General features: G+C 47.6%; 4 protein-coding genes across 4 annotated transcripts; 3 read left to right on the forward strand and 1 right to left on the reverse strand.

Annotated features, from left to right (window-relative positions):
* Window positions 1-1,520: 1,520 nt before the first annotated feature.
* SODALDRAFT_356506 (hypothetical protein) lies at window positions 1,521-6,305 on the reverse strand (the record flags this gene model as incomplete). Its single annotated transcript, XM_028613916.1, has 19 exons — window positions 1,521-1,652; window positions 1,830-1,872; window positions 2,026-2,060; window positions 2,127-2,230; window positions 2,705-2,762; window positions 2,841-2,920; window positions 3,023-3,032; window positions 3,234-3,377; window positions 3,682-3,792; window positions 3,890-3,898; window positions 4,054-4,112; window positions 4,187-4,280; window positions 4,392-4,443; window positions 4,515-4,600; window positions 4,704-4,734; window positions 4,812-4,937; window positions 5,596-5,633; window positions 5,722-5,886; window positions 6,144-6,305. The coding sequence occupies 19 exons, from the start codon at window positions 6,303-6,305 to the stop codon at window positions 1,521-1,523; spliced, it is 1,539 nt and encodes a 512-aa protein (XP_028468314.1).
* Window positions 6,306-15,608: 9,303 nt separating this feature from the next.
* On the forward strand, window positions 15,609-16,577 carry SODALDRAFT_330231 (hypothetical protein). Its single transcript, XM_028611153.1, has 2 exons — window positions 15,609-15,914; window positions 15,998-16,577. The coding sequence occupies exons 1-2, from the start codon at window positions 15,711-15,713 to the stop codon at window positions 16,328-16,330; spliced, it is 537 nt and encodes a 178-aa protein (XP_028468315.1). The 5' UTR covers window positions 15,609-15,710; the 3' UTR covers window positions 16,331-16,577.
* Window positions 16,578-16,951: 374 nt separating this feature from the next.
* On the forward strand, window positions 16,952-18,845 carry SODALDRAFT_97693 (hypothetical protein). The gene is made up of 2 exons (XM_028615834.1): window positions 16,952-17,276; window positions 17,346-18,845. The coding sequence occupies exons 1-2, from the start codon at window positions 17,088-17,090 to the stop codon at window positions 18,576-18,578; spliced, it is 1,422 nt and encodes a 473-aa protein (XP_028468316.1). The 5' UTR covers window positions 16,952-17,087; the 3' UTR covers window positions 18,579-18,845.
* A 3,188-nt stretch (window positions 18,846-22,033) lies between these two features.
* On the forward strand, window positions 22,034-25,345 carry SODALDRAFT_270962 (BRO1-like domain-containing protein; the record flags this gene model as incomplete). Its single annotated transcript, XM_028607744.1, has 4 exons — window positions 22,034-22,311; window positions 22,382-22,811; window positions 22,930-24,081; window positions 24,146-25,345. The coding sequence occupies 4 exons, from the start codon at window positions 22,034-22,036 to the stop codon at window positions 25,343-25,345; spliced, it is 3,060 nt and encodes a 1,019-aa protein (XP_028468317.1).
* Window positions 25,346-25,611: the final 266 nt, after the last annotated feature.

Consider the following 25,611-nt stretch of genomic DNA (forward strand, 5'->3'; position numbering starts at 1 on the left):
GGGGAGGGCAGAAATGCTCTGAAGGAACTGCGATAATAAAACCACGGAGACGGAAACGAGTCGGACAGCGGGTTCGCCTGGAAAGTGGGGTTTGTTTCGGTCCTGGTCCTGTCGCGAGGGCTCGCTGATGTGTAGCACCCTCTGCGTCGTGTGGATGACTGAGACGGTGTGGTGAAGTAAGTAGATGACAGCCCTGAAAGAGGCACCTCCTAGTCAGAGATGGCGATGCCCCGTCCCGTCCTGGTTCTTTCTGTCCAGCCCGTTTTTGTCCCGTCCTGTATTGTCCTCCGGGAGTGAACCCTGCGTCGAGGATCTGAGACCTTTGGAGCGGCAATCCCGAGATGGTGGTGTTCTGCGCTTCCGGGTCTTTTTTTGTTCCTTGACGGGGTCGAAACGTGGTCGAAAAAGGAGCAGCTGAAAGGGGTTCGGCAATGAATTGCTGGACAGGGAAGGGCAAATAGGGGGTAGTGTGTGAAGAGCGTAGAAACCCGCTGCTAGCGAAAGCCGAAGAGTTATGGGAAAGAAGGAGGGGGGAACCTTCTTGGGCAACACTAAGGTAGCTGGGATGGAAAGAGAGATTGGTCGGGGGTGTGGACTTTTTCGGGGGTCGGACGAGAAGGCACGTTCGTAACGAATGGTCGGTACCCGTGAGGCACCACGCACGTCCCCCAGCAGCCGGTAACTGTGGGTCAGGAGCATCAACGTCGGTACTGTGCCTGGGCTGGGGCCCCTTGCCCTCGCTCCATGGTTCTTGAGTAAGGTACTCATGGTTCTCAGGATAGGTACTTCGTAGTAATTTCAAACCATGGCGACATGGATTGGACGGGTTGAGGGGAGTGGGGTACTTTCACTATGACATGCGAAGTACCTCTGTACTTGTTAGGTACAAGTATGTATCTGGGTACCTAGCCGCCGGTGGAGACTCCCGGGGAGAACGTTACTGGAGATTCCCTTTGACGGAGGGTACACTTAGACCCGACCCGGCTCTTCCTTAATAAGCGACCCACGGCAGAGACATGCGCACATGTATGTTCCTAGGTACTTATACATAAATAAGTTCTTATCGGTTTAGGGAGGGGCCGGGATACAGTGGAACCTTAAATTCGTACTTCGTTTAACTTACCTTAGACTAGCAGGAAGGAGTAGGTATAGTTGTAGGCGTTTCTGCTATGTAAAGTGGAGCACGTACGTTGTACTTATTATAGGCCGACTACCTTACTGGTGCTTAGCTGGCTGTACGATGTATTCCTCTTAATTCGACTGTCCAGCACCTTAGCAGAGAAGCGGGGAAAATAAAAAGAAAAGATAAAGAAAAAAAGGAAAGAAAAAAACCCCCGACATTGCTGATCTACGTTTGTACCTATCACTACGACAGGTATTGGGCATGTATATGGCACGGACCTTCCACGGACCCTGTCCGATTAGTGGATATGGCTTTCCGTTAACTGGCTGGGAAGACGCGGGTCGAGAGGGAAACAGAAGCGAACTATGGGGTAGTTACCTAAGGTACACGTACTACTTTAAGACTGGGGCCAGGTGATCGAAGATGAGCCGACGATGTAGGGATGCACTACGAAGAAGAAAATGAAGAAAGTGTACAGGGCGCATGGCGCATGGGCTTGCGCTAGCGGGTGACCTAGGCCATGTCTCTCCTAGAATCGCTTGGCGAAGAGGGGCTAATAACGAGCCGGTGGAAACGTCGAAGGGTGTTAAAAAACGTGTTTCTGAAGATAAGCTCGAAATCTTCAGGCCACTAGGTAGGTAGTCTGTACCTATCCGTAAGTATTCAGTACCGGTACATAGGATGTTCAACAGTTTGTATTTCTTACTGCTCGTCGATCAATGACAGAATATTGCTCCCAGTATGGGGCTCTGGCAAAAGGATCGAGGAGAATAGGGGCTATGCGGAATTGATAAGTCACTGCCTACCTACTGTCCAAGTACCCTATAGGACCTCCTACCTTAAAACATAAAGGAAGAAGAAGTAGGCTAAAGTAAGTCTCTCTTGACGGTAACTTTTCATACTTGGTGCGAAGTGCGACAGGACCGAATAGGTTTTCCTGCGGGTTGTCATTGTTACCTTTAGTTTCTCTGCGGCGGGCGGTAAAAGAAGGAAAGGGTTTGACAATGGAGAGCCCCGATAGTATGGTTGCGGAACAAAGCCGAGCCTTGCCGTCGGAATGTCTTGCCCTCGTCCGTTTCTTGGAACATTCCATGGATGCCCTCTCATCTATGCACGATAGATGAAGCCAGTGCATGCTTTTTGCTTTGACACGTACGTTGTATAGCATAAGCCGAGTGTACACGCAAGTAATACTCCTTTAGGAGGCTAAGATACTGCGTGGGTCTAACTATGTGCTCCGTAAAGACCTCGACTTCTGTATGGAGTATACGTGCAGCATCTATGCCCTCCAGCTCCTTATTGAACCTGGATAGCTTTAAATACTTCGTACAAACGCCGTGGGAAAAGCCTGAAGGGCTAGATGGCGACTTATATATGGGGGCACCCCTAACGCATTCTCAGGGGGAGGACTCGGGGAATATGGAACGACAAGGGCTCCTGCCTAGTTAGTCGAGCTCCCTAGATCCCGGATATTAAGACTAAGGTAGTAGCTATTATTGCTATTTCGTAATTATCTATGTACTCTATACCTACCCGGGTAGGGGTGGGTATAGGTCAGAGCTCGAACAGAGAATTTTGCACTGACCAGAGCCAGGACAGAGATATCGCTGTCAACATAATGTTCTAAGACTTCGGACATCTGACCAGTCCATCGAGCTCTGACCTATAACCAGCCAAACCCGGGTAGGTACATATGTACTATGAGTACGAAGCGTACTCTTTCACCCCTCTTCCCGTCGTCTCTCCCTTCCTCCGAGCTGAATACTGCGAAGACAGAGACGAAAAATGATAGTGAGACTGGAGTACTCGTGAGAATGGAACCAAAAGCCAGGCTATACATATGTATGTAACCGTGCGCTTCAAGCTATGATAAAGCTATGTAACTCTTATCCACCTCACAAGCTAGTCGCTGTCAAAATACCACAGTGTGAGAGAGGCGCTGATCCGTGCGAGACTAGACCTCTTCGATTTGCTCTCACTACACGTGTACCGTAGAACGAAAACTGCCAGAAATTTCGATAATAGATCTGCGAACTAATACTATAAGCACGTTGTACGTTGTATTCGTAGTATCTTTGGCTGGTATGTCAGGGGCTGGGCACCTGTGTACAACGTATCTCGATGCAGCTTTGGAAGAGGTTGGTGAAGAACGGCCCAGTTCTCCATTCGGGACGGTCAGTGCCGAGCCTACCAGTCTTGTTTCGACAAGACCAGGGGGCGCACAAAGCCAGCTAGGAATGGCTAGGGGCCCCCGCTATGGGCAAGGATGTCAGGGGAGTCCGTAAGGGGGTGGCTGGCCGAGGCGGAAGGCAGCTCTCTCTGCCCCGGTAGTACATACATACAACGTACAACGTACACACAAATTTCAATGGGACCGTCGAAAAAACCTCGACTGATTACATTCATGCCCTTGGTCCTGCGACGGTCCTACGCCTCTTCTTTTCTCTGTTTCCATTCTTCTTTTGCACGCATTCCGTACATAATGCAGGGCAGTGGTGTCAGCGCGACGACGAGGCGCCCGCATGCAGTACGGGTAAGGAGGTATATGTACTGGCCACCCAAGGAATTTGGTAACATGTCGACTGCGCTTGCTTCCTGCTTTTGGTCAAGGTCACATTGAAGGAATCGATTAGAAAAGTGTATGCGACGCCGAGAGCGTACATCGATTGCTACGACGAAAAGGAGACCAGTCAGCAGTGCCGAGTCATCCTAAGGAGGCGTTTCCCTGTGTATTGAGTTGCAATGGGATATTTCTCTACAACGTACATGAGCAGTCTGGTTATGGGAGGCAAATCAGAATTTCATCGCAGGAGATTTTGTGGGTGTGCTGGCTTCCGTCGTCCGGCTCGGCTCTGCTCCTGCTGCATAATACCCTAAGATCCTAACCAGATCCACAACGATTCGGGGTGGTGCCTCATAACACATGCAACTGAGCAGTCGGCCTTCTTGATGGGTAGTAGACCGTGGGGGTGGCACACGGCAACACCGACTGGCAGATGACGATTTGGTGTTACACGTCCATGATGGCGTCCTATCTTGGTGCGGTGTGGCACGCAATCATACGTCGAGGGAGACGTACGAAGTAGTCGGTGACAACACTAGAAAGGTTGATGTAAGACTCAAGGCACGGGGAGGGCGGGTGTCCAGCGACGTTTCGCTGAACCCGGATACGCGCGTGTCACCAAGTCGGACACCACATCTGTTCAGTGCTGGGATTCTAGAGAACGCATACCGTCATCGGGTTGCGCCGTCCTCTTCCTTCACTCACATTTAAAGGGTCGTCTAGTTGGCGCGCTGGTAGTTCAGTCGCAAGGAATGTGCTGCGTCACGACTAGTCGTCCCCAAGAAACCGACAAAGGCGCAGGAGGCGCATCGGGAAGATCTGGATTACAGATCTCGTAGGTAGGATTGATGACGCGCATGAAGGATCAAGGGGAGGAAGATGGGAGCCAACAGGATCATCTCGTGCACGAGGAACTTGCCACGCAGTGCAAACCTGATGAGGAGCAGCACCCATATTACGATGCATCCGTACGAAGTAGCAGATGCAAGTTGGTAAGTAATTAATTAAAAGGCGAACAACCTGTTCCGCCTCTGGGCAGGAGATCCCGCTCGGAAGAGACCGAAAACGTGTCAGACCCCTGTCCCGCTTCTAAGGTACTTCGTACAGAGTAAAAGGCCTACGAACCTATCAAGTGCCTCTGTTGGCCCCCTGCCGTCTCCGAGACTATCGGGAAGTGGGAAGTACAGCTCGTAGACGGAAATATGTACGCTGACTTCGCAGTCCGCGTGCCGTGGTAGACTGAAGATTTCGCTGGATAAGGTATGTTCAATTGAGATACGTTGTACATGTACATATACAAAAACATATAGATGTGCAGTGTAACTGGAAGGGATGTCAAAAGATAGACGCGGCATAGCCTACGGAAACCTACTGTTTGTCAATTCCCGTATGTATGCCTTTCGGATGCGAAATATGCGATGGATACAACGGTATATCGCCAGGCTTGGAGCATTTTGCATTAATAACATCTGTACGAATGGAGATGGCATAATACCGCAGGCATCCGTTCGTGTAACGCCCCGTGGGCATGGATTGATGTCGAATAGCAGAATAGGTATGGGCGACCCAAACTCGAACTTCAATATAACCACGGGCACCAATGTTCACTTCAGGAATAACCTACTCCTTCGTACGAAGTAAGTATGCATTTCGTAATTACTACCGACCTCATTCTTCCGAGTAACTGAGCTAGCTAAAGGGAATGCGGGAAAAGCACCGTCGGAGACTATGACTCGCTGACCGTCTGTCTTCTATCCGACAGGGCGTCCCCTGCAGCACGAACCGGCAAGTGCTCCTGTTCTTGGATAGGTAGGTAGCTTTGATTCTTTGTACTTCTTCGTACATCCTACATACATAGGCACTACCTGGGGCGGGTGTCCGTAATTAAACACACAATAATTATCCGTACTTGGTGGGCAAAGTCCCCAAGTCGGCACTGAGAAGTGCCTGGACTTGAGTGGCGTAGAAAGAGGCTTTACTTATCCATACATCGTAACCCAAATGAAAAGAAGGTGGGCAGAAGACGCAACAATACGCGAGCCGTTTGTAAGAACCTGCCCTTCTCGCTTGTCTCAGGTCGAGAAGAAGAAGAAGAAAAAACGTGATTCCTGCGTAGTGGTAATGCCAAGCTGGTTAGTTGGGGTTCGTCTGTCAATAGACTCTGGTCGATCTGATCGGCTAGCCAGTATTTGGGTGAGGTCTATGTGTTGGACAGGGTTCCCCTCTGTTCGATACGCAGACTAAGGTGTTCCCCAGCTTTTCAATCTCGTCAGTTTGTCTCAGTACACTAGAAGGTCAACTTTGACCGAAGGTAAGGTCAATGGCAGGACAGGTACTCGTAGAGGTTGGGCAATATCCTGCAATGCGTACTCCGTCAGGCGTAGGTCGGTACCTGGAATAGATAGTAAGTAGTGAAATTGTCATATGACGGCAGTACGGATATAGATCAAGGATCACATCACTCTTTTCCGCATTCCTTGCATCATTCCAGGTTGTGGACTCGCTGAGACGAACGATCAATGTCATAGGAGATTCGAGGTCAAAATGGGCTAGATCCGAAGCAACGGAAAATAATCGTCCCGGATCGGCAACGTCAACCCCAAGGCCTTCCAGCGTCATTGGAATGAACGCATGGCATCAAGGTAAACTACACTACAGACTATTTTCTTATAATACCTGGTACTCCGTGGCATTGCTTTTTCTTTATGTAATCCCGCACAAGGGGATGATTGCTTACAAGTACGGGGTTCGAGGAACCGCAAACTCGAGCCAGACAGCCCACCGCAGCGTCCAGTCTATCCCAAAGACCTCTGGCAAACATATCTAAGTAGGTATTACTCCAGGCTAGTGGCCGTAAACCTAGACATCAACGTCTCGGACAACTCACCATGCATTGTGTCGACTGAGAACTCGGGTGCGATGGTTAGGTAAGGTATCCATCTGTCTCTCAGCGTCAAGGTTTTCTCGGGGTCGGAAAAATAGGGTGAAGCATCCTGACTAGAACTACCAGATTTTCTGACTGGCGTCCAGACGCCGATAGCTGCCAGGACCAGATGATCAGTTCTGCAAAATTGATGGATGCATTTACTCCGTATATACCTACCCGGGTTTGGCTGGTTATAGGTCAGAGCTCGATAGACTGGTCAGATGTCGTAAGTCTTAGAACATTATGTTGACAGCGATATCTCTGTCCTGGCTCTGGTCAGTGTAAAATTCTCTGTTCGAGCTCTGACCTATACCCCCCCCCTAACCGGGTAGGTAATGGCCATAACTGAAACAACAATGTTTGGTAATCATGCGGATGATCCTTTTCATCGAGTCCTAAACTACTTTATTATGGCTATTGCTGCAGCTCTTAGTCGAGGGTAGCTTTTTTTCGTTTGCAGAGGCTGGAAGCGGCGTTGTTCACGTTTGATACCGCCATAGGTAAGGTAGAGCAGATATTAACACTACGATAACTTCTTTTTAGCTTTGTTATTTATGTTGAATTAACGGGAGCGTGCTTGTAGGGAGCGTTGATTCAGGAAATATATAATTATATTATATATAAAAGAGAAAGAAAAAGGGGGCGGGTATACGTGTCCTAAATATATCTACCACCTTCTAAGCGTGGATAATAAGGCACCTCTAACTAATAGGAGAGCACTATACCGTGGCTCACGTGATAGAATATAATATACCCCCGAATTATTACGCCGTGATTAGCGGAACGATTACTTAGCCTAACCTTAACCTAGCCTTATTTTTAACCTTAAAATAGCCTTAAAGGGTCGTATAATACCCTTAATATCGAGTTAAAAGGCAGGAATAAAAGCTATAAAATAGTAAAGAATATAATAATAGTAGTAAATAATAAAGGAAAAGTGCTATTAATAGTAATAGTAAATAGGTAATAGTAAGGCCTTTCGTAGATAAATTAAAGGCGTTATACCGGCGTTTTAGAGCTTTTGGATCCTCCCTCTTAGAACCTCTTATGCCGTTATTTTTTCGAGGATTTTAACGATCTTAAACTAATTTTTCTATAATTTTTCTATTAATAGTAATAAAAATAATAATAATAGCGATATAATAAGTATCGGAGCTTTATTTTTAGTAGCGCGTGCTAAGTAGTAGCGTTATTTAGGCTCCTCCTACTCTCTCGGCGGTTACTCGTGCGGCTACGGCGAAGAAGGCTTCGTCTAATAGCGTTAAGAAGAATAAGAATAAGGGTGCTAGTAAAAAGAGTGCTGCTATAAGTTATTTTAGCGCGTTTATTCTGGATCTAATTACTCTAGACCTTAGCTGATTCCTAATAGACTGCTAAGGGTAGTGGTAATAATAATAATAACGATACCGACGACGATTTTAATCTAGTCCTATTCAAACCGCCCTGTCTCGAATACGTAAAGGGTATTTATTCTGGAAAATAGCACTCCTTTAATTCCTATATTTCCGTTCCTAAGCGCTCTAATAGGTACTAAAAGTATAAGGATAAAAACTATATATACCACCCTCTATAAGTTCTTACCCCCTATCTAAGGCGCTTTACGATCGTACTCGTATACTTTATTTCGTATTAGCTCGAAGATATATACGCTATTAATCTTTACGACCGCTAACCTATACTTATAGTTTTTCTGGCCTTATCTTATTAGTTAAAATTCTATTCGACTATATTATAATCCGAAAAATCGATAAAGACTTAGAGGATAATAATTAGAAGGTGCGTTTATCGCTTTATTTCTAAGGATAAAAGCTCTAACTAACTAATCTCGCGTAGTTCTTCGCTAAGCTTAAATAAACGGTAAAGTTTATAATTAAGTTAATAAAGGATAAAGAAAATAAGAAGTTCTTTAAAGAGGCGGAGCTTAAAGGAGCTTCTAACCAGGGTCCTAGTACGCCGACCACTACCTCTACCTCCTAGCTTACAGGGGTTATAATAGATATTTTACGGGAAAACGGTTTTATTATTACTCCTCCGGCTAAAGGAAACGGCGTAAATATTACGCAGGACGGTGCTTAGGATAGCACTAATAAAGCTTAGTAAATTATCTAGTATACTCCTTTTTATATTTTATATTTTGCTTTTAGGTTTTGGCCTAGTGTTTTAGTATTATAATAATAAGATACCTTTTTTACTGAATTAATTATACCGCCGGTATACGGTACGCCTAAGGCGCAGGACTTTTAAACTTAACTGCTTCTTTCTACCCCCTCCGTGCACTAATTATATTAAGATATACTCGGAAGTTCTCGAATTTTTATCGTGGAAGTACTTTTATTAATCCGTCCGCTAGTATTAAATTCGTAGTAAGATATACGACTCTAAATAATCCTTTTACGTTCTCTTACCTTACCTAAAAACGCTATATATCTATATAATAAAGCCTAGTCTTAATCCTAAAGCTATTATCAACTATTAGGCGTATCGTTTACGTGTTATCGTAGTGGATATCCTAAAGAGATTCTGGATTAAAGCGTATTTTAACGAAAAGACGCTTTAAACCTATTATTTCCTTCGCCACTTACTCTAAAGCGAGTAGCTCTACTTCGGTTATAGACGTTATTACCGTTACTTACCTTATTACTTTCTATATAACTAATCCACTAAATAGGCTAATAAAGTAACCCTATAAAGATCTTCGTATATCTAAATCGTCTATAAAAAAGGCGTTATTTACGATAACTATCGCCTATAAACTAGTACTTAATCCGTACTAAATCGAGAGGTCCCTTATTATAAATAAATAGCGGATAGCTTAGTCTACCGCCTTATAGTGGTCGGGAGAGGGGTTTCTAAGAAAGCGGGAGAGGATAAAGGCGGCGAATACTATATTAGGACGTATTATAACTACTATATAAAGTACTAATCCGATCTTTTCTTAATAAGATTTAATCTTTTAAGCGGTGGCTTTATCTTCTCTTTTCTAGTATTCCATAACGGGAATAGGGATTACTAGGTAGGTATTTAGAGCGTCTAATTTAAACCTAGCTACGATCTTTTCGATATATAAGTTATAGGAGAGGAAAACCTTATATCTAGGGCGATCTTAAGTAATCTTCATACCTAAAAACTAATCGGCTTCCCCTTTTTCCGATACCTCGAACCTTATTTCAATCCCTTCGATAATCCTAAGGCCGTTTATAGCAGTATCTTTATAAAATAATACAAGAATATCGTCTATAAAGAAGATAACGAATACGTCTTAAGCCTTAGAATAGAATAGACATAGTTTTTCCTTACTAGCCTTTATCTCTAAGTCTATTAGGGTGGCTATAAAGGTCTAGAACTATAGTCTAGGCGAGTCGCGTAGTCTATATAGTGTTTTATCGAGCTCTAAGCACTTATTAGACTACTTAAATCTATCAGGAAGTTCGTATATAACGGGCGTTCCTATTTTACTCCTCTAAGCGTTAACGAAGGCGTTAACAATATTAAGTTACTTAATCTCTAGATTAAACTAAGTAGCCAGGGCTATAATAATATAAAAAGATTATATAGCGAGTATTACTATATAGGTTCCCTCTATTATTAAGCTCTCCTATAAATCCCCTTGAATATATAAGCGTGCCTTATATCGTTTAAGATATCCGTCTTAGTCAAACTTATAGGTAAAAACCCACTTTAACAGAAAAGGCTTTAACTTCGCCTCTAAGCGCTTAATTTCCCTCTATGTACGCTTCTTAATTAGCTTATTTACCTCTTTCTACGCGGTTTCCTTAAACCGTTTATATATTAGGTAGTTAGTAAGCTCCCGCTAATACCTTAATATAGCCTTTAGGTAGTTACGATAAACCCTACTATCGATTAAGGGCTTCGGTAACATTATAGCCTCTCTTTTAGTATTTAAGCGGGTATTTATTTTAGTATCGGCTACTCTAAGAATTATTAAATTAAAGGTTAGAAGCCGTTTTAGCCTATCCTAGCGCTCTTTTTATTAATTAGATAAGAAAAAGATATAAGTTAAAGATATATCTAGCTCTGTCTAATATATCGGTGGATTAATCCGAATAATCTTTCCTTAAGCACGGCGATCGGTGATTCTTATACTAACGCGCGTTACTTCCTTTCCTAATGTACTCTTTTTCCTTTAGTGGGCGGTTACCTTAGGAGTCGGTCGGATAAGTAGTTTAGATCCGGACGCTATAGTACGGCTAATACTATAGTACGGATTAGGGGTAGCTAGTCCCTATACTATCGCCTACGTACTCCTTTCTATAGTTAAAATCGTCGAAGTATCCGTATTAAGCTCTAGTATATATAATCCTAGCGTATCAGTTACAGTATCTTCTTAGGTAACCGCTCCATTATCTTATTAGTCAGAAGAATTATTAATTAAGAGTTCCTCCGAAGACTACGGCTCTACGCTTATAACCTAAAGATTCCTGCTCTAAGGATTAGGTATTACGCGTGGGGTTTAAAGTCCTGTTACGGGCAGTTCGGGTGTACTAAGTACGTCTATATCTAGTAGTAGCGAAGAAGCGTTTATTTATACCTTTACTACTCCTACCCCCGAGTTCGAACCCGTAGACTATACTTATTCTTTAGAAGGTACGCTATTGATTAATCTACTTAAAGGGTAGGCCTATAAGATAAAGTCGTTATCTTTATCTTCTTATATTTCGTAAGTTATAAGCTAGTTCCTCGCTTTAGGCTCCGGGATCCATTCTGCTTCTTCGAGCTATAGTTTATAAAATAGCTGCTCGTTAAACTATATATTACGCATTATAATAACCTTTTAAAGCTATAGAATCTATACTCGATAAATATTATAGGTAATATAACCTATAAGATACCTAATATATCCCCTTAATTAAACCTTATATAGTTTTCTATTCCTCTTAGCCTCCTTATCCCTTACTATTAAATAGGCGTAGTAGCTATAGATATAAATACTACTCTAATTAGGGCGTAGGTCGGCTATATACTCTCTTACCGAAATCGGCGTATTATCTCTAAACCATAAGTCGAGGATTTCTACTGAGGATTTCTATCCGTGGCGTTATAAGGGACTTCTATTATATAATAACGCTACTATTCTAATGCTTTCTAGCTATTTATCTAGTAGAATTCCTACTCCGTTAAGTATAGCGTTAGACTTTATAATAATTAGTTAACCGGCTCTCTCGCTGCCTCCGTTCGGTTTAGAGGTATAGGGCGGTATAATTTCTATATCGATCCCTTAACTACTCGTCTATAGCTAGGTTATTAAATCCCCTACTAGATTAACAATTAAGGGCTTATTATCACTACGTATCTTATAGATATATAATATAAACTGCCGGTTAGCCTATCGTTCGAAGGCTTATAACGCGTTATAGACTATAACGCTATTTTTCGAAGCTAAAGGCAGTATATAGATCTAGCCGCTATATTTATCCTTTATTATAAGAAGATATCGTATACCGTTATAGCTCTTAGATAGCTCTTAAAGATCCTAATAAATACGCTAAAACGGTTATAGGGAGCGGTATTCTAATACATATCGAGATATAACTTAACGTGCCTAGGTTCTAGAGTATATCTCGTAGTCTATCCGCTTAGTTCTCTTAATTAATACGTTCCTAGCGTTACGAACTAATACTCGTAGAGCGCTTAGTCTAAGATAGCCTGCTTTTAAATACTATAACTATTCTTCATCGACTTATAGACGCAGAGGGTCGCGGGAAGGTCGGTAATATCGGTAAGCTTTTATTAGTCGATTAACTACTATAACTAGTATATATTAATAATCGTAACTAATCGGAATAACACTATATAGTATCGGTTAGAATAATAACTAAGAAGAAGAAGATAAAATTAGCTTATACTAAAGGATAGTTATATTAAAGCGTCGAAGCAGCTTTAATAAGACTACGCTCTTCTCCGCTGTTCTAAAGCGTAATAAGTAGTTATATCCCGAATACTAGATCCTAACCTTATATAATAGAGCTTCCAATATAATATTCGTGTAAAATCCCTCCACGATAACTATATTATTAAGCTCTAAGTTAGCTTTCGGAGTACCTAAAGGTCTATTAAGAATTCCCTTAAAAAGCCGTTTACCTTTACTAATAATCGGAAAGTCGGTTATACCGGATTCGATAGATCCTTTTATAGGAATAAAGGAACCTAGAATAAGCAGGTCGATTAAGTTAATAAGGTAAGTTACGCCGTAATTATTAAGAAGAGTGCTTTACAAGAGCGGGTAAGGGCTTAGTCGGAGCGCGGCGTAGATCCTAGGGACCTCTTCTATAGTATAGATAAAGGCGGCATCTAGGATAGTTATAATAACCTTCCTAGGATACCTATCTTTACCCTTACTACTACCGCTCTCCGAGCTTTCCTATCCCTTTTTCGATAGTTTTTTGCGTAAGCTTTTCCACTTTAGGAGCTTAATCTCCTTCCGTATCTCCTTATACAACTTATTATTAACGTAGGTATTAAATCTCTACTCGTATTTTCCGGTTAAAGCGTACTCTAGCTTATTATAGTACTCTAGCTTCTAAGTATATTCGCGTCGATAAGGGTAATTAATACTCTTTTTCTTAGGCTTCTTTCCGCCCTTATTATTATCTAAGCGGTCTCCTAAAGTCACGTAAACGCTATAGCGCGTTCTATCCGTGGTTAAAGCGCTTATAATAGCGTTAAACTCGCGGCCGTATATTAAAAGATCGGAAATCTTATCGCCGTGGACCTTTTTTACTACTAGCTCCTAAAGCTTAGTTTCTGCCTAAATAGGCGTAAACTTCTATCTAACTGCTATACGGAAGTTCCGAATAGTAATAGGTCCTTTAATCTCGGCTACCTTTTACTAATATACGCGTCTAATAAGGGTATTCTACTCCGTATACTATATAGCTATTTTAGTATTAGCTTAATAAGCGTCTTATAGATACTTTTCGTATACTCGTCTTACCTCTTCCTTCGTATAAATACTACTTAGAGTAAAGCTACTCTTAAGTTCTTTCATTATATAGCGTAACGTAAAGTATCTATTTTATTTTTCCTCTTTATAGCCGGGATATTTTTTAATAGCCTTTTCGATAGCCTATTAATAAGCAGAGGTCTCCACGGTAGTTTTAAGTAGTTAATTAGCCTTATTAAGCGCCTTGAAAAGGCGACCGAGCTTTTAATTCTAGGCTATAGTCTACTAATTCTTAATTTCGGCGAGGCGTATAAGCTCCTGCGTTAAGGGTATAATAGTATTATCGCCCTCGCCTTAGGAATACTATTCGCGTAGTTAATCTAGGGATTTAGGTATAATATACTTAGGACGGTTATCTAGCTAATCCTTTTAGCTAGGATCGAGTAATACCTAGACCTTTATCCCTTACGTATACGACTGGATATAGAAGATCTGATCGGCCTATTACCGCATGGATTTAAGGCACGGGATACTGAGCGCTTTAGCCGTGATCTTAAGCGTATTCGATATAGTATCGAGTAAGGGTTTAGCGAATAAGAGCTTATTATTAGGAGAGAGAGTGTAGGAGGGCTCCGTAATACTATAAAAGCATATAAAAATAAACGTAGATAATAGATTAGCAGGAAGTTATTAGTTACTACTACTACCCGAGCTTATAACTATTAAATTAATAGGAGCGTGCTTATAGGGAGCGTTAATTCAGGAAATATATAATTATATTATATATAAAAGAGAAAGAAAAAGGGGGCGGGTATACGTATCCTAAATACATCTGCCACCTTCTAAGCAAGGATAATAGGGCACCTCCAACTAATAGGAGAGCACTATACCGTGGCTCACGTGATAGAATATAACAATTTAATATCGGGTCACCATCGCGCATTATCATCATAAGCAAAAGTTGTCGGCGTGGACAAGGAGATTTCTAAGATTCTCGTATCCGAGCGCAGACAGCTAAGGCGGAAGAAGAAGGGCCATCGCGAGGCCGTACTCCGTACTTTGTAGGGTAATGAACTGCTGGTGTTGGGATTCAATCATTAATTTTGGTCGTGGGAGAGTGGCAGGTGAAGCATTCGCTTTGTATATATTGCACGCGCCGTCGCTGGGAAGGGTCAATGTGATTGGCTGCTAATTACCTTAGGTAAGTAAGTATAGATGACTAACTGTTCACACCGTCCTCAATCCAAAGCGCGACACGACGCGATGGTTTACGGAATATATATACCGAAAACCACCAAAATCGATCGTCGGTTTAGAAGTACTGAAGCTCTCTGATGGTGGGCACCAAAGCACACTTCCTTCTTATGAAAAGCAGATCGCCTGAATACATGGTTATCCTTCATTGAGACGAGCTTGTAATCCAGACCCTTTCGTGACGGGGCACCTCAACCCAACACTACCCCGCAAAAGACCCCAAGCTGCAGTGTGCAGTGTGCAGTGTGCAGCGCTTCGAGAGTCAGCTGATAATTAACATCTAGTACGTACCATAATGATTATAGAGAAATCATCCGTGCCACACCCCATTTATTTTGGTTTGTTTAGCACTTACTAGCTATAAGCTGGTACCGGATAGTTATATCGCTAGGATAGTTATATCGCTATTTTTCTATAATTATAGATAAAAACACGGTTATTATAAATAGCTTTAAAAAAGTAGTTATAAAATTATCCTGGCGATATAACTGTAGCACCAAGCTTATAGCTGGTGAGTGCCAAACGAACCAAAATGAGTGGGGCGTGGCACGGGTATGGGCATTGTTTAGATGATTCGACCCTGAGTGGGGAAAGCCACTTACCTTATGTATGGCTTTAGGAGGTGACGTCGCAAACACCATTTCAGGTACCCTCTGTAATTACCTTTTAGAGAGAAACCCATATCCATTCCGGCAATTGCACCAATCTTGACCACGATCACCTCACATTCCGGATTCCCTCTCCCGCTCAGCTTCACCTCTTTTGCTCGAGCGCATCGTCGTTTCCCTCGTGTCGAGCCAATCCTCCATATAGACGGCCTCATCGGCACTTCGGGGTGTCTCCCTTCCCCTTCCCCCCCCCCCCAACCAAACAAAAGAAAAAATCATTCTCGGATCGTTGCATTCCCCCTTCCCGCTCGGCATTCGCCCCTGCGAAATTCACAATGCCGCCCAAATCTTCCAAGGTTGGCCACGATGATGGGAAATCCGAAACCACGAATACAAAAGAAAAGAACTCGTCCGGGAACAATCACCACGCCGGTAACGGTAAAGCCCGCCGTGGAGGGCACTCAGCAGCGTCCCAACCGAAGGAAACTCCCAATGCCAACACCAAAACCACTACAAAAGAAGAACCACAGGCCCCCGGGGTACGCTATCAGTCCTCTTTCCCCGTAATCTGATCTTATGCTTTGCCAATTGTATGGTTTCTGACACACGGGTTCTTGGACAGATCGATTGGAACTCCTTCGACCGAGACGCCCTGCATGCCTACTGCCGAGAGCATCGCATCAACACGCCAGCCTCGTTCTCGAATTCGTACCGTCAGATGATCCTGTCACGGCCCGGTAGCATCGGCCTGTACTCGCCCACAATGGCTAGGAAACGAGAAGAGAGGAGGCAAAGCAAAGAAAAGCTAGCGTTGGTAGTGCGCAAGCATTTCAACGGCGTGGGGGTCCAGGAGAACGATGTCATCGTCGACTTCATCCACAAGGTCAGATGTCGTAGCATATCGAAGGCGGACAGAATGAGGCGCCCACCGCCTCCGTTCGATCTGGAGAGGTAGGGGAACCGACGGTAGAGAACGGGAGAAAGAGCCTATACAAGAACACAGACACACACCCCCTGGCCCGTGTATGGCGCTTCTCGGGTGGTCTAGGTCTGGGTATCGAAGGCGGAGGATTGCATTTCAGGCGTTTTGGTCGGATAAATCTGGTATGGGATTCAAACGGGACATGCATACCTCAACACATCTGGTAGGATGTCATGGCGATTGATTGGGTTTGGGCTTTGGATACGTCCTTCTCTTCTCTTTTTCATTCAAAATATATCCAATTTCTATCTTCATTGTGTGCTGCTTTTTTGGGCTTGTGAAGTTTCCCTCCCGCGATCCATCCCCCGCCTCTGTAACGGGACCGGCTATCCGAGGGTACATTCGGTGAGTCTTCTAGCAGTCCCCAAGTACAAATACCCAAATACCCACCAGCTTCAGAACGCGTTGTGTGGGTCACCCGGTCTACCGCGTCATACCGCGTTGCGAGTTCTCCACCACTCAGAATTGCACCCTTCTTCTCAAAGCCCCACTTGACGGTTCCAATTAGAAGGTGCCTCAGGTATCCAATTTCGGCTTAAGGCCGGAGCAGCTAAAAAAAAGTTGGCATTGATATCATGGTCCATCTCGAATCGCAAAGAATTTCCGTGAGGTTCTATCAGCGCACTTTGGTGATATTTCTCGTCTACGTATCTTTCTCTGTTCCCTGAAGCTCTTTAGTTTTCTTCTCCGTTTTCGTACTGTCGCCTCCCATGTTTTGCTTACATCAAGTATGAATTCGAACGTCTTAACCAAGGCCGTGGCGGCTCCCAGCTGGCTTCTCCCCAGCCGTGTATGCCGGCGATCCAAGCTGAGGGATTCGATTTGCAATCGTGCATCAATACATACCGGGTCCTTGGGTCCGAGGCATTGTAGCCGCTCGCCATCGCGGATAACAAGCGCCGTCTCGTCTCCGAAGCGTGTAAGTTCTCATCCCCGTCCATTGACGTCCGTAAGAACTACCTTCTGATTTCCTTGTCTTGCTGGCCAGACATTCCATGCAAGCCCAACCTCTCTAGCGCAGAAGGACCCGTACAAAGCCCTGGGTGTTGATAAGTCGGCGTCACCCTCGGACATCAAAAAGGCGTACTATGGACTAGCGAAAAAATACCACCCGGATACGAACAAGGACCCCTCTTCCAAGGAAAAGTTCGCCGAAATCCAATCCGCATATGAGATCCTCTCCGACCCGAAGAAGAAGGAACAGTATGACCAGTTCGGTGCTGCCGGGTTTGATCCCAATGGTCAGCCACGCGCCGATCCGTTCGGTGGAGCAGGACACCCGTTCTCCGGCTTCGGTGGGCATGGTGGTTTCCAGGGCGGCTTCGGCGGCGGGTTCAACTTCGAGGACATCTTCTCTGCATTCGCGGGAGCTCAGGGATCACCATTCGGACGACGCGGGGCTCGGAACCCATTCCAAGAAGAGGTCCTCGTCGGCGACAACATCGAGGTGCAGGCGAGCATATCGTTCATGGAAGCGGCCAAGGGTACGGCGAAGACCCTCACCATCACGCCTCTGGTGGCATGCGGTACCTGTTCCGGCAGCGGGCTCAAGCAGGGGACGAAGAGGACGGAGTGCAAGTCGTGTGACGGGACGGGAACGCGCGTGCACTTCATGAACGGGGGCTTCCAGATGGCATCGACTTGCGGCACGTGCGGCGGGTCGGGAACTACTGTGCCGAGGGGCTCGGAGTGTAGGCCGTGCGGCGGGAACGGTGTGGTGAGGGAGCGCAAGACGATCACGGTGGATATTCCGGCCGGTATCGAGGACGGTATGCGGTTGCGGGTGGACGGTGCGGGCGATGCGCCGGTGACGGGCAAGACGGCCGACCCCAACGCGCGCGCACATAAAGGCGACCTTTACGTCTTCATCCGGGTGGCGCCCGACTCCAAGTTCAAGAGGGCGGGTTCCGATATCCTATACACGGCGAACATCCCCATCACGACGGCCATACTGGGCGGCGAGGCTGCCGTACCGACCTTGGATGGACAGGTCAACGTCAAGATCCCGACGGGCACCAACACGGGAGACCGGATTACGCTCTCTGGCATGGGGATGAAGAAGCTGAGCGGCCGTCGGGGTTCGGGCGACTTGAAGGTCGAGTTCCGGGTGAACATGCCGAAATACCTGAGCGCGAACCAACGCACCCTCGTTGAGATGCTTGCGAACGAGATGGGAGACAAGACGGCCAAGAGGATCATGAACGTCTCCAAGGGAGGGTAAGGAAGTTCTAGTGTACCCAGGAGCATTCCGGTTGAAGGATCGCAACGAGGTCTGACTGACTTCTTCTCGTTGCAGGTCCGACAAGCCGGCCGACGGTCCCGACTCTCATAAGAACGAGGGGTTCCTCAAGTCGATTTGGCACAGCCTGACGAACCATCCGGCCCATGAGAAACCCACCGAGAGCGACGACTCGAGCAAGACGAGCAGCGGCGACAGAGCATCATCGGATAAATCGACGACGGACAAGAAGGAAGAAGATGGCTCGAGGAAGGAATGATGAACCCCCAAAATAGAAGGGGGCAAAAATAAGAGAGAAGAAAAGAAACGGGTGATAAGGGGACTGGGGCAGGGCCTGCCGCATCCCTTCCCGCTGTACTATATGGTCATCTCATCTTTTCCACCCGGAGCAGACGAGACATAATCGTCCTCGATCGGACGGCAAGGAAGCGAGTGATGCTTGTACTACTATGAGGGGCGACCGCATATTATTGTCATGGTAGATCGGCGTCAGCGGAACACGGACGGGGCTGCGTCTTAAACCCATCTCCACCGCTTGATGGTGTCTAGGTAAAATCTTGTCCAGCTCGCAGTCGTGTATACTAAAATCAGATCCAGTGGCATACAGCCCATAGAATAGAATAGGGGGTCGTCGGAGGCATAAGCCGCGAGAGCCCCCGTGGGAGCCAGCCACCTCTCACACCTTGAAATTGAAGAAAGCGCAAATAATATCATTGAATAAGAGAATACGGCAGACTGGCGGAAGGGACATTGGTCGCGGAATATCAGCTCGTCGCGAGTGTCGTGATAGTGATCTCTGAGCTCAATAATACGATGTTCGAGTTGTCCAGATTACGCATCGTAGCTTGCGCCCAGGATTCTTGGGGTCGCAACCCAGGCGACGACAATGTAATAAGCTCGCCTGCATGGAATTGCGTGCCGTATCTAATTTCTTGTTAAAAGGCTGAGCAAGTGCCGGCCCGCTCAGCTGGGCAGGTCGCAGAACGGGTCACAGATGTTCCACAGAGACGGATGAGACAAAGAGATCGAGCGGGAGCAACATGCGTAACGAACGAATAGTGGCATCAACGTAGTTTGAGTTGCTCGCCCGTCCATCGGCCTGGTCTCGCTATAGGCAATAAGAACTACAGAACTTTTCAAGCCTCCCGATTATTGTACCGTACTTATTCTCTCGGCACTTCGCTACCCATCGTCATCCCAGCGGTCAGTCAATCCGAAGAGAAACGACCAATTCCCCCCCCCCCCCCTTAGACGCCATCAGAAAAATTGTGAAAGGAATCATCTAGGGTCAAATGGCTGCGCCAATAGGGGCGAGGAGACGGGTCGAAGGGGCGAGAGAGAGCCGCTACCAGGCTCGTCACCTGCATGCGTGTGAAGAGACTAGGACCAATGCTGTCGCCGGCGCAAGGTTCGTGCCTGCGGTACGGGTGCCATCGAATTCTGACTCTGCAGTCATCTCTATGTGATTGCTTGTGGAGTAGTAATCGGATGGGCACATCGGATGCGAAGCTGTCGTAAGGGAAGAAGATTTGACCCGATGCAACCGGGGATGCGGCTAGTGGACGGATGCTACATACCTTAGGTAGGGAGTTAAGTATCATGGGGTCCCGTGATAGCTGCCCGACCAAAGGACTTGACAAGTCGAGTGGATAGGAGGGCTTCTGCTGTCGTTTAGTCGGCGGCTACATTTCAATTTCTTGCTGATTTCGGCGCAGCGCTAATCTACCCATTACTCTCTGTTATAATAGCACTCATATCCGTAGAACCCATAAACTTCAGGGAATTGAGAATCCCGTGGTATATCTGTTCCTCCCATAAGGTAAGGTAGCCGCCGCTCTCACGGTGTACTCCGTACTTCGTAGCTGGATCACAGCTCGGTCTGGGCCCAAGCCTACATTAAGGTAAGGTACGGTACCGTAGGTATTCGTATCACTGAGTACGACCTACACACTTACAACGAACGTACTCGGTAGTATGTCCAGAATGCCTAACACTAAGGTAGGTACCTTTATATAGCTTAAGTACCTTACCTACCTTACGGAGTACGGATACGCCATATCATTTCATTACATCCCATCCACGCATCCCTTCTAAACAATCTGTCGTCCGTCTCCCGTGATCCTCGAGCTGGGCTTGGGCACTGGCTGAGCTCCTTAACTTGGTCGTGCTCTTTGGTACGGGAGGATTAAGCGCCGATGACATCCCTACCCCACCACCAATATCAACTCTTTTATCCCTCTCCATCTTACTTTCTCCCTTGCCTCTCGATTTTTTATTTTATTTTCTTTTGCGGACTATCTAAGGTAAACACCGGCCCTTGTTTGGACGTCGTCCCGCTACACACAAGTACTGGGCAGTTCTACCGTCGGTGGATGGGTGGGTGTTGTGGTCCGATTAATACCTACCTTACTCTCCCGACATACGGGACTTCTATCGGTACTCTGTTGGTAAGTACTGTACAAGTAGTCTACGTAGCAACAAATGGTGGGTTGAACATCACCGATATACGGATACCTTACTGAGTATCTAAGGATTCCGTGTCAAATCTCGGTACTATGACCTCACTGGCGCCAGGCAGCTACATTTCCCTGGATCAGGTGCCATGGCCAGTACGCAGTACGCAGTACGCAGTAAGTGGACGGAGTGCCAGGTTCCAGGTTGCACAAGTGCTCAAGATACGTACCCTGCCCACTACGGGACATCCCACCTCTAAGCTGACCCGACCCAGCTTCCCTCATCCACTCATATCACTCTGCAGTTCTTCTCCCCTGCCCAGACAGATCGTACGTGCAAAGTACTCACTCCGTACAACTCGGGTGTCTTCCATCCCCTCCTCTACCTTACTTTTCCACCCATCATACCTTAAGTAGCGAGTTTCTTACCGCCATTGCACGCACGCAAACCATCAGCTCCCAGGAGCAGACTGGGCCGCCACAACAGGCCGCAGCAGCACAGAATTCTGCCAGAAGAATCCCCTTCGCTGCATGGATCGCAGCACGTAAGGAACCTACCTAAGCACCCAAGCACCTAAGCTGCCCGATCCCGCCCCCACCGTGATCGCTTTCGACCCTCACAACCCCGCGTCAACCATCCCACCACTTCCGGCATCTGTGCCGCCGTTTGTCTTTTTCTTTTTTTTTTTTTCTTTTTCTTCTTTTTTTTTCTTGCTTTCTACACCCCGTATCTCCAATCCTCGGCGGCGTACACATTCGGGTTCCTTCCCGTACTGTTCCTCCTGCTTCGTTTCTTGAAGACGACGGCCTTTTCCGCTTTTCCCCGACCGGATCCGAACGCTCGCGAGGCGCGCCCAACCCAGCCACCGACCGACCGACAGACAGACAGACAGACAGACAAACAGACAGGCGGGACCAGATAGAACGACGACGCAATCGGAGAGGGCTGTAGGCAAAAAGCCCAACGGGTAGCTGTCCCAGATCATGACGCAGTCTCCGATGATCTCGGTGCCGCTTAAGGCTACCAACGAGATCGACTGGGTCACACCGTTGAAGAACTACATCAGGAACACTTACGGAGACGACCCCGAACGCTATACAGAGGAGTGCGCCACTCTCAACCGTCTCAGACAGGATGTCCGAGGTGCGGGTAAGGATAGCACTTCTGGTCGCGACATGCTCTACCGATACTACGGCCAGCTTGAGCTCCTCGACTTGCGCTTCCCCGTCGATGAGCACCACATCAAGATCTCGTTCACATGGTCTGCCCCGTCTTCCTAGGCATCTTTGCTCTTTCCATTCGAAGGCTAATGTTGGGATGGGCGTTTGCAGGTTCGACGCATTTACACATAAAGCTACATCGCAATACTCTCTCGCCTTCGAGAAAGCATCCATCATCTTCAACATTGCCGCCGTCCTGTCATGCTACGCCGCCCACCAGTCTAGATCCGAAGAATCGGGGCTCAAGACCGCATACCACAATTTCCAGGCTTCTGCCGGCATGTTCACCTACATCAACGAGAATTTTCTCCACGCCCCTTCCGCCGACCTGAGCCGAGATACGGTCAAGAATCTCATCAGCATAAACCTAGCTCAAGCGCAAGAGGTCTTCCTCGAGAAACAAGCCGCCGACCATAAGAAGGTGGGCCTACTGGCCAAGCTCGCCAGCCAGGCTTCGACCCTATATACTCAGGCCGTCGAAGGAATTCAGGAGAACGTAACGAAAGCCATATTCGAGAGAGTCTGGCTTCTCATGGTACAGGTACGACAGCTGTGGACCCCCCTGGCCGACTCGACCACTGTTGCGTTGTCCTTGTCCTTTTCTCATACTTCCCCTACTACCACTCGGCGCGCAAAAACGAACTGACCAACCCCCCCAGATCAAAGCAAGCTTTTTCAGTTCCATGGCGCAGTATTACCAAGCCCTAGCCGACATTGAAAGTAACCAGCACGGCGCGGCGGTAGCCCGACTTGAAGCGGCCGAGAAGTCGGCCAAAGAAGCCGGCCGTCTTGCCACCAGCTTCCCATCCTCGTGTCCGCCGGGGTCCAACCTATCTTCCGATACCGGTGCTATCCTAGCCGAGGCCACCAAGCGACACCTTTCTACAGTACAGGACAAGCTTCGGGAGATGGTCAGGGACAACGATTATATCTACCAGCAGAGTGTGCCGGCAGAAGCGAGCCTGGCCCCTGTGGGTAAACTCCCTGCTGCGAAGCCCATTCCCGTCAGCGAACTCTATGCCGGCCAGGATATCCAGCGCATTACGGGCCCGGATCTGTTCGCCAAGATAGTTCCCTTTGCCGTGACCGAGATGGCGAGTTTGTACGACGAAGAGAAAGCCAAGCTGATCAGAGCCGAGACCGAGAAGGTGGACTTGGCTAACGGAGAGCTGGCTGCGAGTTTCGACTACCTCAAGCTACCCGGCGCACTTCAGATTCTCAAAGGAGGCTTCGATCAGGAGATCCTACCAGACGACGACTTCAAGACGTGGTGCGACGACGTTGCCGACCAGGAAAACCCGGCAGCCATTTTCGAGACCCTCAGGTCGGAGAAGGAGACGATCGTGTCCCTCCTGGACAAGAGCACGAAACATCTGGACATGGAGGAGAGCGTCTGCGAGAAGATGAGATCGAAATACGAGAGCGAGTGGTCGCAGCAGCCGAGTTCGCGTTTGACCACGACCCTGAGGGGCGACATTCGGAACTACCGCGAGGCTTTGGAAGAGGCATCCCGGAGTGACGCACAGCTTCTGGCGAAGCTCAGGCAAAACGAGGGCGAATTCGACGAGATGCGCACGGCTGCGGCGAATGGCGAGGTCGACGCTCTATTTCAGCGGGCCGTGAACAAGGCACGCGTCAAGTCTAGCAGCGCGACCAGTCCCATGTCCAACGAGCCCAATCTCCTGGATGCCGATTTCGAGGAGGTCGGCCCGAGCGTATTGGACCAGATCAGGCACGTCGAGGACATTATGAAGAAGTTGCACCTCGTCAAGAGAGAGCGCAACCAGACCCTGAAGGATCTTAAAGAGAAGGTATGCCGTTGGTACCCTGTGATGGCCCGTCTCTTGTCGAGCAGCTGTCGGCTAACGTCTCTAGGTTCACAATGATGACATCTCAGAGATCCTCATCCTGAACAAGAAGAACATCTCCAACTACGAGCAGCAGCTGTTCCAGTCCGAGCTCGAGAAGTTCCGTCCTCTGCAGAACAGGCTCCTCCAAGCCAGTCAGAAGCAGTCGTCGTTTATGAAAGAACTCAACTCGGCCTTCAACACTCTTCTACAGGATAAACGCGTCCGGGCAGAGCAGAGCAAGTACGAGGCCGTTCAGCGGCAGCGAGCCTCGGCCATCAACCGATACAAGCGGGCGTACCAGGAGTTCCTCGATCTCATAGCCGGCTTGCAGAGTGCGAAACGGTGGTACGAGGAAATGAGGGAGACGGTCGAGAGCTTGGAGAAGAACGTCATGGCATTCGTGAACAACCGACGATCCGAGGGTGCACAGCTCCTCGACCAGATCGAAAAGGACAGGGCGTCTCGGAAGGATGCGCAGGCCGAGGTAGAACGGGAACGCCTCAGGGAGCTCATGGACCGCATGTCCATGGAGCCCAAGAGCTCCACCCCGCAGCCCGGCAAGAACTCCTCGGGTCGCCCAACGCCTGCTCCTCTCAACCTAGGCTCGAACACGTCTTCCGGCTCGATACCTCGATATCCCCATACCAATTTCCAAGGACAATACCAGGTCCCACAGTCCCCTCCCGCCACACAGATCCCCGGCATGCAACAGTACCCCAGCTTCGCCCCTCCTCCCAACTCGCAGTCCTTCGCGTCGCAATCCACCAGCAGCACGTACGGCCAGCCGACATATAACCCAAGCCAGTACGGCCGCACGCCGGGCCCGACGTCCCCGCCGCCTCACCAGTCGACCTTCGGACCCGCCGTACTGCGGGGTCCGGCCTCACCTCCGCCGAACCAGACAACCTTTGGACAGACACAGCCACTGCCGCATCAGCAACCCTACGGAGGCTACCCGGGGCCTCAGCAGCACCAAGCAGGGCACTCGCACAGCTCATCTCAGAGCTTCGTGCCTCCGGGTTTCGTGCCCCCGCCACCCCCTCCAGGTCCTCCCCCTCTTGGGCCGCAGCAGACTTTCTACGGGGAGAATTTCCAGCAGCCGCAGCAAACGCCCGTCGGTCAACATGGCTCGTACCACGGGTCGTACCCGCAAGGCTCGCATACGCAAGGCTCGCAGCCAGGACCTTCGAATGATCCGTGGGCAGGGCTGAGTGCGTGGAAGTGAACTAGGGGCTGGTGTTTGCATGGAGGATAGTACGGTGAAGTATTCCCCTGGATGAAGGGAGGAAAGAACAGGCTCATACGGGAGCCGGAATATGAGGTATATTTGACGGACGATACGGCTTGGGGGTCAGAAACTGGAAACAAGGAAGTTATCAAGTGGGCAAAGTCCAACGAGAGCATGGTAGATTTGAAGGAGACTGATTCTTTGCGCTGAAAACATCCAAGACTTTATTAGTCGCATTGTGTCTGGCGTCAAAGGGGGGGGGG

Source organism: Sodiomyces alkalinus (genome assembly GCF_003711515.1).
Source record: "Sodiomyces alkalinus F11 unplaced genomic scaffold SODALscaffold_2, whole genome shotgun sequence".
NCBI lineage: Eukaryota > Fungi > Ascomycota > Sordariomycetes > Glomerellales > Plectosphaerellaceae > Sodiomyces > Sodiomyces alkalinus.